This window comes from Oncorhynchus masou, chromosome 31 (assembly GCF_036934945.1).
Source record: "Oncorhynchus masou masou isolate Uvic2021 chromosome 31, UVic_Omas_1.1, whole genome shotgun sequence".
Lineage (NCBI taxonomy): Eukaryota > Metazoa > Chordata > Actinopteri > Salmoniformes > Salmonidae > Oncorhynchus > Oncorhynchus masou.
In genome coordinates, this window is record NC_088242.1 from 59,742,414 (window position 1) to 59,757,930 (window position 15,517).

Here is a 15,517-nt window from a genome sequence, read left to right on the forward strand (position 1 = left end):
GCAAGACATGATGTCCCAGATGTGCTCAATTGGATTCAGGTCTGGGGAACGGGCGGGCCAGACAATAGCATCAATGCCTTCCTCTTGCAGGAACTGCTGACACACTCCAGCCACATGAGGTCTAGCATTGTCTTGCATTAGTAGGAACCCAGGGCCAACCGCACCAGCATATGGTCTCACAAAGGGTCTGAGGATCTCATCTCGGTACCTAATGTCAGTCAGGCTACCTCTGGCGAGCACATGGAGGGCTGTGCCCCCTCCCAAAGAAATGCCACCCCACACCATGTCTGACCCACCGCCAACGGAGCCAGTGGCGAATTTTCCAATCTTGGGTGTTCTCTGGCAAATGCCAAACATCCTGCACGGTGTTGGGCTATAAGCACAACCCCCACCTGTGGACGCCGGGCCCTCATACCACCCTTGTGGAGTCTGTTTCTGACCATTTGAGCAGACACATGCACATTTGTGGCCTGCTGGAGGTAATTTTGCAGGGCTCTAGCAGTGCTCCTCCTGCTCCTCCTTGCACAAAGGCGGAGGTAGCGGTCCTGCTGCTGGGTTGTTGCCCTCCTATGGCCTCCTCCACGTCTCCTGATGTACTGGCCTGTCTCCTGGTAGCGCCTCCCATGCTCTGGACACTACGCTGACAAACACAACAAACCTTCTTGCCACAGCTCGCATTGATGTGCCATCCTGGATGAGCTGCACTACCTGAGCCACTTGTGTGGGTTGTAGACTCCATCTCATGCTACCACTAGAGTGAAAGCACCGCCAGCATTCAAAAGTGACCAAAACATCAGCCAGGAAGCATAGGAACTGAGAAGTGGTCTGTGGTCCCCACCTGCAGAACCACTCCTTTATTGGGGGTGTCTTGCTAATTGCCTATAATTTCCACCTGTTGTCTATTCCATTTGCACAACAACATGTGAAATTTATTGTCAATCAGTGTTGCTTCCTAAGTGGACAGTTTGATTTGGATTGACTTGGAGTTACATTGTGTTGTTTAAGTGTTCCCTTTATTTTTTTGAGCAGTGTATATATACCCACATATGAATATTGATCACAGGGACTTGGTTTGACTAGATGTTTCTCTGGTTGTAGGTTACTCTTAAGGCTACACTGTAGTCCTTTACTGCAGCCTGGTCATGCTATGGATCAAGATGGTCATGCTATGGATCATTTAGCTATTTGATTTAGTATTTTAGGACCCATTTAGATATCTATATATAGTTTTTTTAAAGACCAGGTTGTTTATTGAGAGTGACAGGCAGCCTCAGTGACAGACAGGCTGACAATACATTAAAGCTCCTGGGCCAATTGGCCATTCAGCAGCACTGAGGCCACAGATATTTTGTGTAACCTGATTCCTGGGCTTGCAGGACAGTTCTGGTGCTTACCAGCCATGGCAGGGCAGCGTCACAGCTGCTAGCCCCCCTTTTTAGGCAGCAAACTTTACACAAGGGGCTGATTCGTATGGTGGTCAAATATCTCTGGGTTTGGACTAGGCATTTCTGTGTTTGTTTTTGGAGGTTTTTATTTTATTTATTAACTTTTATTTAACTGGGACGTGCCATTGAGGTCAGAAGACCTCTTTCCCAAGGAAGACTTAAGTTTTCTGGGTATATTTACATTTTTTGGAGCATAGAAGAGAACAAAAATGGATAGGAAATTGAATCTTAACCGAGCCGAGACTTTTTCCTTCATCAACCCTTGGATAAGGTACTTCCTGTTCTTTTTCAGCTTCTTGTTCTGGGTAAGTGGAGCCACTCGGCTGAATACCTCTAACATACTGTAACAAACGTAAGCCCTAAGCACCAGTGATCTGGCTGTGGATATGTGTAATGTACAGTAGGCAGTGTACAGACCACTGAGCAACAGAATGCTGCACTTCTAAAACAGAAATACGCTCTCAAGCTAAACGCTCATGAATTAAACATGCAGAGATATAACTCAGAAAGGTTTCCTGGGCTGCAAATAGCTGGCAGACGCTCCCTGTTCAGATGATTCACAACTGTAAAATGTCGACATTCACAGCAACAATATATCAATCTGACACGTTGTAGGTGAAATTTACTGTCTCATTTCAATGGTTCTTCATGAACTTTGCACAATTAATTATTCCTAAAAACCTGCTGAAAGTCTTGGGGGTGGTGTAAAATGTCCACTAAATTGTTAAATGCGATGAGGAATGGTTATCTTTTACATGACCAAAAGTTACACGTTTGTTGTAGTGTAGACCTAAAGCCTACAGTCTAAGCTATTTAGCCAGTATTGTGTTTATTCAATGAAGAGCTTGTGTGTCTGGTAAGTCTTCAACACCACCCGTTTGTTAAAGAGCATATTGTCGGATGTCTCCTATAGACTGATTATCTCTTCTACCAAGCACAGGGGCTGAATGGCTGTCCTAAAGCTCACATGACCATGTCGTCATTGTGAGTGTGCGGCCACGCGGCAGATAGACAGGGGGCTTGATGCTGGTGCATGGTGTTGAAGCCATAGAGATATCACTGGGGTTTTATCTCATTGGGTGAGCAGACAGCTACAATAAGATAAAGGATAGGGCAGAGATTATGTGATAGACGAGAGACGAAGCACTCACGGGATGGGAGTCGCATTGAAGTTCCATTGGCTCTTTGTGCAGGAGCAAATCCCATCGGGAATATATTGCAACCTGTGATATCACCGCTCTATCAATCCTTCTTCATCCATGTCTAGGCAAAAAGAGAGAACAGAGATGTGCAGAGTGTGTTATTGAACCGTCCAGGCCAGGGGACCGGTGGCAGCCAAACATCACTGGGCTAGTTGTGTGTTTATCTGGACAAGCCCTGGACTGCAGTGCTACAGCCTTTTGTTCCAGTCTCGTCCCCCTGGCTTGGCTCAGCTGAGTCAGGGGCTCAGGCCGCCCAAACACAATCCACCCAGGATACAGGACCGTTTCTCCCTGTTCAAAGCCTGGGAACATATCTGGAATCAGTGTACCAGTGTACCTTATTCCCAGCACAGACCAAATTTTTTTTCTTTGATTTTGTCTCCCCAATTACGATCTTGTCTCGTCCCTGCAACTCCCCAACGGGCTCAGGAGAGGCGAACGTGGAGTCATGCGTCCTCCAAAACATGACCCACCAAACCAGACTTCTAAACACCTGCTCTCTTTACCCAGAAGCCAGCCGCACCAATGTGTCGGAGAAAACACCGTTCAACTGGCGACCGGGGGTCAGCCTGCAGGCACCCGGCCCACCACAAGGAGTCGCTAGGGCGTGATGAGCCAAGTAAAGTCCCCCCGGACCAAACCTAACCTGGACGACGCTGGGCCAATTGTGCTCTGTCCTATGGAATGAACCCGGGTCTGTAGTAACACCACTAGCACTGCGATGCAGTGTCTTAGACCGCTGCATCACCCAGGAGGCCAGCACAGACCAATTCTATACAATAGGCATGTTTCAGCCAGCCAGCCAAGAGGGCATCACAGGCAACCTAAGAGCAACAATTACAGTAGTAATTTATTTGACAATCTTGAAAACACTGGAGCTCCAATCAAACTGTGTTGTGTGTGGATGTATTATCTAGAGGTCATAAATGGAAAAGTACACTGTTGCTAGGTATTGCTCTCCAACCAAGGCGGTTATGACAGCAACTCTTTTCAGACGTTGATGATTCCATGACTGAAAGACAGCGCACAACAAACCATTTTAATTCTCTCATGTGTCCTCCTCGCAAACAAACCATACTATCTATCAAGCAAAGACGTCTATGATTGTTAATGGTCAATGCAAGTCTCTCTTGCAAAACATTTTTTTTTTATTTCAACGAGACAAAGCAGTATGAGACAACCAATTTTGTATGTTTAAATAGGAGCTTGTGCAATTAATTTCACAGAGAGATCCTACGGTGTACAAGCTCTCTCAGAACCACACACTATTGGCCATCAGGAAGCCTATCAGGGGTTCTGTAAACAAAAGACAAATCATACAAATCATCATTCAAGGTGGTATAACAATCATGTAGGGAAATAGATTTTGAAAACAGAACTCTTAACGACTTCAGGGCTGTGCTTTTTGACAGAGTACACATCACCTACTGACAGGGGCTAGCTCCAAGAACTCTAGCTCCAAGAATAGGGTAGCCAAATGTCTGTCTGCCAAAAAAGAATAGAAATACAATGAAGAGCTGGAACAACTATCAAATCTTCTGTCTGAGATTAGTTTGGCAAAGAAGAAACTACACAGCAAAAGCTGACAAATGAACTAGACAATTCCCAAAAAATAAATGGAGAAAAATTGAAGGAAAGCCTCGACTGATTTGATGAATAGCCCTAAGCCCAAGGTTGAAAACCGTAGCAACAAAAAACAAAAAACAGCATTTTAAGGGCTCTATTCAATCTGTCAGGCTGAAGCGTAACGGATTCCACGATAGAAATGTAAAAGGTCATTTCAGATTGAGCCGACATATGCAGCGTTTATCATGAATGTGGTCTCCGCTAAAGCGGCAACATTGCCTGTAAATTTCAATCACGCTGTAAAGCTGAGTGTCTGTGATTCAGATTGAATAGAGACCCAAGTTATTAACTGTTAAGGGTTTCCTGATCTAAAAAAAGTTGTATTATTACTATTTTAAAGGAGATTATATGCATATCTGATTTATTGTCCTCTTTCAGGTCTTCTCCTTGCTGATTGTTGCTATAGGGGTATATGCAAAGGTTCAAAAAGCAACAGGTATGACCCATTTTATTCTGCATATTCCAAGCCATACATCTGTATCTGAAAATATGCTTTCTACAATCTTAACTTCATCACATGGTTTGCCTTTCATTCATTCCAATATCACTGTGAAATGAATCCCCAGTAGAGGTGCCCAGAAAGATCCCCCCAGCTCATAGTAGGTTGTGCTAGTGGGTCACACCACACGGTTGTCTGTGTTCGTCTCTTGCAGACACGGTCAGAGACACGTTCCTGATCAACCCAGCGGTCATCCTGATCGTGGTGGGCGTGGTCATGTTCTTCATCACCTTCTGCGGCTGCATCGGAGCCCTGCGAGAAAACATTCACCTTCTGAAGACGGTAAGGCCAAGCTTTTCATATTCAAGCCACCTTTAAACAATAAATATGAAGATGGTCGGAAGAAGGTGCTCCTAAATGATATTCAGTACAACTTTTTCCCTCTATTGGAGAACGTTAAAAAGGTCAGGACTGGAAATAGCACTTATGGGAAACTCTGTACCTACCTGCCTCTGACAGAATACTATCTCTGTAACGTCTCTTCTTCTCCAGTTCTCCTTCAGTCTGACTCTGGTCTTCCTCACTCAGCTGGCCATAGCTGTCCTGGGCTTCTTCTATTCAGACCAGGTACTGTTTCTACACTTCCTGGGGTCTGGTACTGCGCCTACAGCCTGGTGTCTGTCTAGTTCCTACTCTCTCTCTGTGCTGTCTTCGTGTCTGCACTCCCGTCGCTGCTAAAACAGGGCAGTTTAACCACCCTCGCAGCATCCTCTCCCCATCCGCTAAATGATTCAAACGCTCTGTCACTTCAAAGTGGAACCAAATGTTCAATTTCAACAAGATCTCTTCTAGGATGTTTGCCGTTAATGACATTCGGGAGGTGCCTAGAGGCATACTGTGGGTGACAGACAGCAAGGAAGGGTGGTAGGGGGAGAGATTCTCCAGGGGGACCGTGGGCGTATTACCACTCTAAAGCATATGTTATTACAGCCGTCATAGCACATTAGGAGCCATCTATTCCAGCCCCAGGGCCCCATACTTAAAGCTCTCTCAAAACATCCCCTAGGGGCCATTCCCATAATCAAACAAGCCGATTTACATGAACATAGTACTTTACATACCTATCCTCCTTCTACTCTGTAACCCCAGACACGAGACGCTCTGGGGAAGTTTGTGAATAAAGCCATCGTGCACTACAGGGATGACCTGGATCTGCAGAACCTCATGGACTACATTCAGAGAGAGGTAATCTATTCCACTACATTCAGAGAGAGGTAATCTATTCCACTACATTCAGAGAGAGGTAGTCTATTCCACTACATTCAGAGAGAGGTAATCTATTCCACTACATTCAGAGAGAGGTAGTCTATTCCACTACATTCAGAGAGAGGTAATCTATTCCACTACATTCAGAGAGAGGTAGTCTATTCCACTACATTCAGAGAGAGGTAATCTATTCCACTACATTCAGAGAGAGGTAGTCTATTCCACTACATTCAGAGAGAGGTAATCTATTCCACTACATTCAGAGAGAGGTAATCTATTCCACTACATTCAGAGAGAGGTAGTCTATTCCACTACATTCAGAGAGAGGTAGTCTATTCCACTACATTCAGAGAGGTAATCTATTCCACTACATTCAGAGAGAGGTAATCTATTCCACTACATTCAGAGAGAGGTAATCTATTCCACTACATTCAGAGAGAGGTAATCTATTCCACTACATTCAGAGAGAGGTAGTCTATTCCACTACATTCAGAGAGAGGTAGTCTATTCCACTACATTCCACACTTACATAACATGCTATTTTCTCTTAATAAGTTAAACCACATCACACCCGGGTTGAGTTCATTACTGCGAGTCCCAATAGGCACACAACGACATTTTGAAGTCTTTGCAACTGACCTGTTCCCATTGGGGAGGTTGACTTAACATGTTAACCAGGACACCACAGAGTGACCTCAGATCAAAAGTTCTGTTACCCCAGCTTCAATCAGGCTTCCCACATGAAAGCCCCTGAGTAACATGCTGTTCAACGCATTCTGCATTTCCCCTCGCGTGTTCACCCATCTGCACGTACGGGCACACTTCGGCTGCTGGCGTGTTCAACCATCTGCACGTACGGGCACACTTCGGCTGCTGGCGTGTTCACCCATCTGCACGTACGGGCACACTTCGGCTGCTGGCGTGTTCACCCATCTGCACGTACGGGCACACTTCGGCTGCTGGCGTGTTCACCCATCTGCACGTACGGGCACACTTCGGCTGCTGGCGGGTTCACCCATCTGCACGTACGGGCACACTTCGGCTGCTGGCGGGTTCACCCATCTGCACGTACGGGCACACTTCGGCTGCTGGCGGGTCCTCCCAGGAGTGGAGAGTGAGAGAATGTACCAGACAATGTTTCTAATGATCCCTTTTCCTTATATTTCTCCTTCTCTCAGTTCAAGTGCTGCGGCTGGAACAACTACACTGACTGGTCATGGAACCTGTACTTCAACTGCACCCAGGGGAACCCCAGCTCTGAGCGCTGTGCGGTCCCTTACTCCTGCTGCACCCCCGTACCAGGAGAGGTGGGTGGGGGCTCAAAACATACATGCAGTGCATTCTGAAAGTATTCATACCCCTTTACTTATTCCACATTTTGTTGTCACAGCCTGAATTCAAAATGAATTTAAAAATATATATATAATATACACACAATACCCCATAATGAAATGTTTGCCAACTTATTGAAACGAAAACACAGAAATCCCATTTACATAAGTATTCACACCCCTGAGGCAATACATGTTAGAATTACCTTGGGCAGCGGTTACAACTGTGAGTCTTTATGAGTAAGTCTCTAAGAGCTTTGCACACCTGGATTGTACAATATTTGCACATTATTTATTTATTTTTATTCTTCAAGCACTCTCCAATTGATTGTTGATCATTGCGAGACAGTCTTGCCATAGATTTAAGCCGATTTAAGTCAAAACTGTAACTAAGCAACTCAGGAACATTCAATGTCGTTTTGGTAAGCAACTCCAGTGTACACCGAGTGTATCAAACATTAAGAACACCTGCTCTTTCCATGACAGACTGACCAGGCGAATCCAGGTGAAAGCTATGATCCCTTATTGATGTCACTTGTTAAATCCACACCAATCAGTGTAGATGAAGGGGAGGAGACCGGTTAAAGAAGGACTTTGAAGCCTTGAGACAGTTGAGAAGAATTGCAACAGTTCTGGGTTTTTCACATTCAACAGTTTCCTGTGTGTATTAAGAATGGTCCACCACCCAAAGGACATCCAGACAACTGTGGGAAGCATTGGAGTCAACATGGGACAGCATCCCTGTGGAACGCTTTCGACATCTTGTAGAGTCCATGCCCTGACTGAGGCTGTTCTGAGGGAAAATGTGTTCAATCTTCATGTTTTGTCAATTCAGTGTATATTTGGCCTTTCCTGCTGAAAGGTGAATTTGTCTCCCAGTGTCTGCCTGAAAGCAGACTGAACCAGGTTTTCCCTCTAGGATTTTATCCTAAAAAACACCCTTGCTGATGACAAGCATACATTCAGATAGAAGCTGTTTTTCAGTCTCTCGGTCCCCGCTTTGATGCACCTGTACTGACCTCGCCTTCTGGATGATAGTGGGGTGAACAGGCAGTGGCTTGGGTGGTTGTTGTCCTTGATGATCTTATTGGCCTTCCTGTGACATCGGGTGGTGTCGGTGTCCTGGAGGGCAGGTAGTTTGCTCCCGGTGATGCGTTGTGCAGACCTCACTACCCTCTGGAGAGCCTTACGATTATGGGCGGAGCAGTTGCCGTACTAGGCGATGATACAGCCCGACAGGATGCTCTCGATTGTGCATCTTTAAAAGTTGAGTGTTTTTGGTGACAATTCGAATTTCTTCAGCCTCCTGAGGTTGAAGAGGCACTGCTGTGCCTTCTTCACCACGCTGTCTGTGTGGGTGGACCATTTAAGTTTGTCCGTGATGTACGCCGAGGAGCTTTCTACCCTCTCCACTACTGTGGAGTAACTACAATGTTGTTGATCCATCCTCAGTTCTCCTATCACATTCATTCAACTCTGTTTTAGTCACCATTGGGCTCATGATGAAATCCCTGAGCAGTTTCCTTCCTCTCCGGCCACCGATTCGATGGACGTCTATATCTTTGTAGTGATGTAGTGTATTGATACACCATTCAATGCGTAATTAATAATTTCACCATGTTCAAAGGGATATTCAATGTTTGCTTTCAAATGTTTCTACCCATCTACCAATAGGTGCCCTTCTTTGTGAGGAATTGGTTAAATCTGTGTTTGAAATTCCCTGCACGACTGAGGGAAATTGCATGTGTGGGGTACAGAGATGAGGTAGTCATAAAAAATTGTTTTAAACACTATTATTGCACACAGTGAGTCCATGCAACTTGCGACCTCTTTAGTAAATGTTTACTCCTGAACTTATTTAGGCTTGCCATAAAAAAAGGGGTTGAATACTTATTGACTCAAGACATTTCAGCTTTTCATTTGATTACCTTGTAAAAAATATGATTCCACTTTGACATGTGGTGTGTGTATTTTGGGGGTATTTCTGAATGCACTGTATGTACGTTAACCCGACAGCAGCCTGATCAAGGGGTTTGGGTCCCTTGGTGTAACAGTTAAGGTGTTGGGTTGACAGTCGCTGGACCGGGGATTGAGTCCCGGTAGGGGCCAATCTCTGAATTCGCAGCGTTGGTGTAAGAAGTGGGATGGGTTAAGGTCACTAACCTTACATAGATATAGACTTACACACACACAGGTCATTATGTATAAATGCTGACATTACCCTCATTACTGAAGAGAATTAAAACACTTAAATGGAGATCTACAGACAAAAGCATAGATGATTTCTCACTCTGGATAGAATTACACTGACCGTTTACAACGAGATCAGAAACCCATTAACTAAACACAAGAACCAAGGTAGTGCTACAACCTGCAGTTCACATGCTGTAACTACACGGCAATTATAGCAGATTAAATGAATCACAATTCATTTAAGTCGATGCGTTGATTTATAATTCAACTCGTATGTTATTACAATGCAATTATCTGTTTTGAGTCAACAGCGCATCACGATTGCTTATGTATGAAGTCTTAATGTTATTTTGTCTCTGTACAGGTTGTGATCAACACCAAGTGTGGCTTTGGAGTCCAGACTCAGAACTACCTAGAGGCCACCAAGTCCATCTATCCAGTGGGTTGTGCAGACCGGGCGGTTCGGTGGATTGAGTCCCACCTGCTATTGGTGGGGGCTCTAGCTCTGGGTCTCTCCCTGCCTCAGGTAACCCATGCACAATGGCTACATACAGGAGGTGGAGTGGGGAACACCGGCCTTCTCATAGTGGGTCTGCATACAACAGAAATGAGGCACAGGCAGATTTTAGATTCGGGTTGGGATTATAAAAACCACCACTGAGATGGTGGCCTACTTACATGATGTGGTAAGATATTATCCATGCCTATATTCCCTCACATCCTGAGTGTGAGACACTCATGAATCACATCCCTATAATAGCCTTGAAAGCTTTCAAAATGTGGGATAATTTAAGTTGGTGTTTAATTAAGTTGCATGACTCACCCACTCTTGTCTGCTGGTACAGTAGCTCATTTCTCAGAGTGCTGTGTGCAGTTTGTACAGTCACTAATGAACGGGGCTGCTCACTACTCTCATCTGTCACTTCTCTCTCCGCCTACAGTATCTCCATCTATCCCTTTTTCTCTCTATCCCTCGCTCTGATATTCCACTGATCTGGTCTCCTCCGAGAGGGAAGTGTGTAAATTACCCACGAGTCACGTCAAAACAATTGCCTTACAATTCCGACAGCTTTGATGTGGCGTCGTATTCAAGAGCAGGAGTCAATGCCTACTTTCCCTGTCTTCATTTATTTAACTGTTGTTTACATCACCCGATGCTGTGATCACTTGCACAAAAAAAGCTCCTATTGATGCAAGTTAAAACAAACAGAATGTGTTAAGGTCAAAGAATAACTATCAGACTGCAGTCTGTTTTCATGCAGATGTTAGATGAAATTTGCTAAGCAATAGAATTGTATCCACTGTGCATGGTAAAGCCACGCAAGTTTTGACCTTCAGAGAATGTTCTTAGTAAGCCATATTAAACTTTATCTCAGAGTGGCGGTGAGTTAGCACCCAGCCTGCGACCCAAATGAGACCCTATTCCACATACTGGGCTCGGAAAAAAACTAGTGCACTGTGTAGGGAATAGTGTGCTATTTGGGACGCTGCCAGAGTGTGTTCTTGTCTCCGTCAGATTGCAGGCATTGTGCTCTCCCAGATCCTCATCTCTCAGATCCAGGATGAGATCTGCTCAGTGTTGTGAGAAGAGGATGGCCCGACCGACCCAGAAAATAACAGAACAACTTGGAGAGAACAGAGAAGAAGTACTGGCCACTCCGGTTAACAAAGGGCATCCATCTACGGTTACATTACACAGCCTTCGGAGCATCTGATTTAGTGGTGTGCTGTATAGACCGTATGGATGTGTGTCATTATATGCTGGACTTAGATGACTAAAGGCAGACATTGGAAGTGTTTATTTATTACATTATTTATACATGATTTTAAATATGATTTATATTGACATGAGGATATTCTTTTCTGAAAAGGATGTATTATTTATATTTCAAAGTGTGATTGCTAATATAATTTGCTATATGACACTGTAAATGTTGTGTTACAGAACATTCAATTGAACATACTTTTTCACAAATGTTGAAGTTATAGAAATCATTGGATATTGAACATACTTTTTCACAAATGTTGAAGTTATAGAAATCATTGGATATTGAACATACTTTTTCACAAATGTTGAAGTTATAGAAATCATTGGTTATTGAAAAGTTTGATAATGGACCATGTTGATGATCATTTCTATTAGGTCCACGTAACTGAAGAATAAAGGCCACATTCTTCAGCCAACCATCCAGTCAATTTGGGGAGGGTACCTCTGCAGTAGCCCCTGGTCCAGACTCAGTGACATCCAGCTTTAGGCCCTCTGCCCAGGTTAGGCATGCAGGACATGGGCTCTCTGGATCAGCCGGTCAGTGAGGGGAGAGTTGGGCTTCGTTGCCTCACGCTCTACCAACAAACATCTCCAGAAGGACAACACAAGACAAAAAAGGACAGTTCTAGATTGAGTTCTTTAGAGTAGAACATCTAACTGGCACTCTGCAACGGTAATCAGCAGGTACAGTACACTGTATACAGATAATTGTGTACTGTATTGCACCCAGACACGCTTGCATTTTACAGACTTCAGGGGGTGTCAATAAGGACAAGCTTAGCCATGAGAACATACTGATGAAATTCAACAGTCAAGATATTGTTTCTTCTTCTACTCCCCTAACGAGGGAGCACAGGGAGCAGAAGACGAGAGAAAATAAAATCTTACTGGACAGAGGACCATTTTCTTAGTCATGTGTATTTAGCCATTCACTTTTGTTGGGTTCTAACTTAAACTGTATTCCTGTCATTATATAAGAACTTATTGATTACGTTGCATGTATAATAAATGCACGTGTCACGGATCAAGGGTGAATAGGGACTCTGTGTATGAAAAGTTACTATGGGAGAAAAGGGAAACAGAGTATGACCGAGGTCTGTTGAGTAGAACATCACTTGTAAACATCATGGAGAAGTGACCGGATAAAGAGCAGCTGCTACCAGGCGGCTCGATCAACGAAGACGACAGCACAACCGTTAGGCAGTATTGGGCAACAGATAGCAGTTGAGAAGTTACACCCCTCATCTCATCTGGACATATAAATGGTTGTTTGATCATGTGCAAAGTGTGATTGCAGCTGAGGCACCCAGTGGGTTGAATAAAATGGGTTAGAGCTTTTACTAGTTTTGCGTTTGAGTTAACTCCTGTTTGTTCAGAACCCAACACTTTCTTTCTCATCGATGTCTATTTTGAGAAAGAAACATGCTCGGCCTCTATGTCATTGTCCAATCACAGTGACACAGCATTGGGCAGCCCATCAATGTATTTTACCTGGCTAATTTCTGGTGATGAGTCACTCCTGACTTCATTGCTGCGTGAATCAGCAGCAGATTAAAGACGTCTCTCTGAGAAATGGAACAAACAAGGCAATTACAATACACACGAGACCCAACATATGTTTTTACCACAGAACATACTGCGTCTCCCCCTCTGGATCATGTTCACAAGGGCACACCATTTCAGAAAGGTTGTGCAACGGAGAAAAAAAAACATCTTATTGGACAAGTTCGGGTAGCACCTGTCCGTTTCTTCCCAAGTGAATACGACCCTGCTGTTGTACCCATAGAAATAAGAATGGATAGAAAGGCCATCTCCATTCAGGTCAATGATAACATAATGGGTATACTGGCAGCCATTTTGAGTGTACAGTACCCATGCCAGGAAGTAAAAGCAGGAAGAGTACCCTTCAATCTGTGCTGTGATTTGTTGAGTCATCTCTACTGACATTACATGAGCCACATCGGTTAGCATCATTTAAAATGTCAATCCAGCATCAGTTGATGTAACATTCCATATTACCATGGAAATTATTGCAATACCAGGCAGCCATTGAGTGTACCCATGAGTTTACCAGTCAATTGCCAGGGTAAGAGCTTCCAAGCCCATTAATTCTTAGTTCTATGGTTGTATCTAAATAAGGATCATTTCCCTATGAACAGCGCCTAAGGACGATTGTATTGTGGTTAAATTAACACAGGGTTAAATTATTTATCACTCATTGCATTGTGCTTTACATTCCCATAGGCCTATTAGAAGCACAGACTGCCATAGCCTGAATGCCTCAGTGAGTGTTTGTCAAAGGTCCTTTTTTCTGACATAGATTATATCTATTCCTGGTCTAAAAAGCACTTCCAAAAAGGACATTCCCTATTGAACATGCTTTTCACTCCAGGCGTAGGTTTGAAAGCCCATAGAGCTCCTGAAAACCCCCCCGATGGTTCACAAAATGTGGGTCTCACCTGCGCGTCACTGCCTCCTATCTCCATCAAGCGGTAGCGTATGGGCTGCAGGAGCTCCACGGCACGGCTGTAGTTGCCCTGGTCGTACTCCAGCAGGGCCTGACACATGGGCAGCCCCACGCTGCCAGCCAGCAGGTGCTGGTAGTTCTCCTCTGGAACACTAGACACACAGCAGGAGAGAAGATCGAAGACAATAGAGGATGTCAAAAGCCCTATTATACTTACAAAAAAAAAAATGTATGCTCTCACTGAACTGTATGTGATCCCTCAAAGGAATCAAATAAACCATGAGTATAATTTTTGGTAGCCTACTCTGTCACAGTACTTATATTTTGGTAATATTTGGGAAATTACACTCGACCACCAGGACCAGACAAATGGTGGTGGTAAACATCAGGTGATCTGTAAAGACACATGGTGTGTGTGGCTGGGGATCTCACCAAACAACACAAGAAATACCAAATAAGATAAAGGATTTTACTACAGTCAACTCTACTGCTCAACACACATTTAAGATCACAGTAGTGGTTATGTTTGTGGCTCATAAAGAGCAAGTCTATTAGCTACCATCCACTCACCTGGTGACATTGGCTAGTTAGAACTTTTTTATTTTCCAGATTTTTATTTGACTTTTATTTAACCAGGTAGGCCAGTTGAGAACAAGCTCTGACAGCTGCTGCTGAGAGTTAGACTCCAGCTTCAGTGATTTTTGCAATTCGTTCCAGGTATTGGCAGCAGAGGACTGGAAGGAAAGGCGGCCAAAGGAAGTGTTGGGGATGACAAGTGAAATATACCCATTGGGGCGCGTGCTACGGGTGGGTGTTGCTATGGTGACCAGTGAGCTGAGATAAGTCAGGGCTTTGCCTAGCAAAGACTTATAGATGACCTGGAGCCAGTGGGTTTGGCGACGAATATATAGTGAGGGCCAGATTTTGGTTCGCGCACAGCCAGGCTCTGTCGTAACCGGCCGCGACTGGGAGGTCCGTGGGGCGACGCACAATTGGCCTAGCGTTGTCCGGGTTAGGGAGGGTTTGGCCGGTAGGGAAATCCTTGCCTCATCGCGCACCAGCGAATCCTGTGGCGGGCCGGGCTCAGTGCACGCTAACCAAAGTTGCCAGGAGCACGGTGTTTCCTCTGGCTTCCGGGTTGGATGCGCGCTGTGTTAAGAAGCAGTGCGGCTTGGTTGGGTATCGGAGGACGCATGACTTTCAACCTTCTCTCCCGAGCCCGTACGGCAGTTGTAGCGATGAGACAAGATAGTAGCTACTAAACAATTGGATACCACAAAATTGGGGAGAAAAAGGGGTTAAAAAAATACAAATATAGTGAGGGCCAGCTAACAAGAGCATACAGGTCGCAGTGGTGGGGAGTATATGGAGCTTTGGTGACAAAACAGATGGCACTGTGATAGCAAACTGGATGTAGTCTGAGTAGAGTGTTGGAGGCTATTTTATAAATGACATCGCTGAAGTCAACGATCAGTAGGATAGTCAGTTTTACGAGGGTATGTTTGGCAGCATGAGTGAGGGAGGCTTTGTTGCGAAATAGGAAGCTGATTCTAGATTTAATTTTGGATTGGAGACACTTAATGTGAGTCTGGAAGGAGAGTTTACAGTAACCAGACACCTAGGTATTTGTAGTTGTCCACATATTCTAGGTCAGAACCGTCCAGAGTAGTGATGCTAGTCGGGCGGGAGGGTGCGGGCAGCAATTAGTTGAAGAGAATGCACTTAGTTTTACTAGCATTTAAAAGCAGTTGGAGGCCAAGGAAGGAGGTTTGTATGGCGT

At 44.6% G+C, this 15,517-nt stretch overlaps 2 protein-coding genes across 2 annotated transcripts in view; one reads left to right on the forward strand and one right to left on the reverse strand.

Moving 5' to 3' along the window:
* Positions 1–1,654: 1,654 nt before the first annotated feature.
* On the forward strand, positions 1,655–11,125 carry tspan33b (tetraspanin 33b). Its single transcript, XM_064951540.1, has 8 exons — positions 1,655–1,750; positions 4,652–4,709; positions 4,927–5,054; positions 5,265–5,339; positions 5,862–5,957; positions 7,157–7,285; positions 9,867–10,028; positions 11,019–11,125. The coding sequence occupies exons 1-8, from the start codon at positions 1,655–1,657 to the stop codon at positions 11,085–11,087; spliced, it is 813 nt and encodes a 270-aa protein (XP_064807612.1). The 3' UTR covers positions 11,088–11,125.
* Positions 11,126–11,278: 153 nt separating this feature from the next.
* ttc38 (tetratricopeptide repeat domain 38) overlaps positions 11,279–15,517 on the reverse strand; it is a 32,176-nt gene continuing 27,937 nt past the window's right edge. The window contains exons 12-14 of the mRNA XM_064951536.1: positions 13,730–13,889; positions 12,762–12,835; positions 11,279–11,859 (exon numbers count right to left, since the gene is read on the reverse strand). Of these exons, the coding sequence (XP_064807608.1) occupies positions 11,772–11,859; positions 12,762–12,835; positions 13,730–13,889 (322 nt within the window). The 3' untranslated portion in view covers positions 11,279–11,771. The remainder of the gene's footprint in view (positions 11,860–12,761; positions 12,836–13,729; positions 13,890–15,517) is intronic.

Bases quoted from the DNA above. Each gene is read 5' to 3' on its own strand.
- tspan33b (XM_064951540.1), top strand. From the start codon at position 1,655: ATGGATAGGAAATTGAATCTTAACCGAGCCGAGACTTTTTCCTTCATC. The intron at 1,751-4,651 runs GTAAGTGGAGCC...GTCCTCTTTCAG, and splicing joins TTTTCAGCTTCTTGTTCTGG to GTCTTCTCCTTGCTGATTGT. The intron at 7,286-9,866 runs GTGGGTGGGGGC...GTCTCTGTACAG, and splicing joins GCACCCCCGTACCAGGAGAG to GTTGTGATCAACACCAAGTG.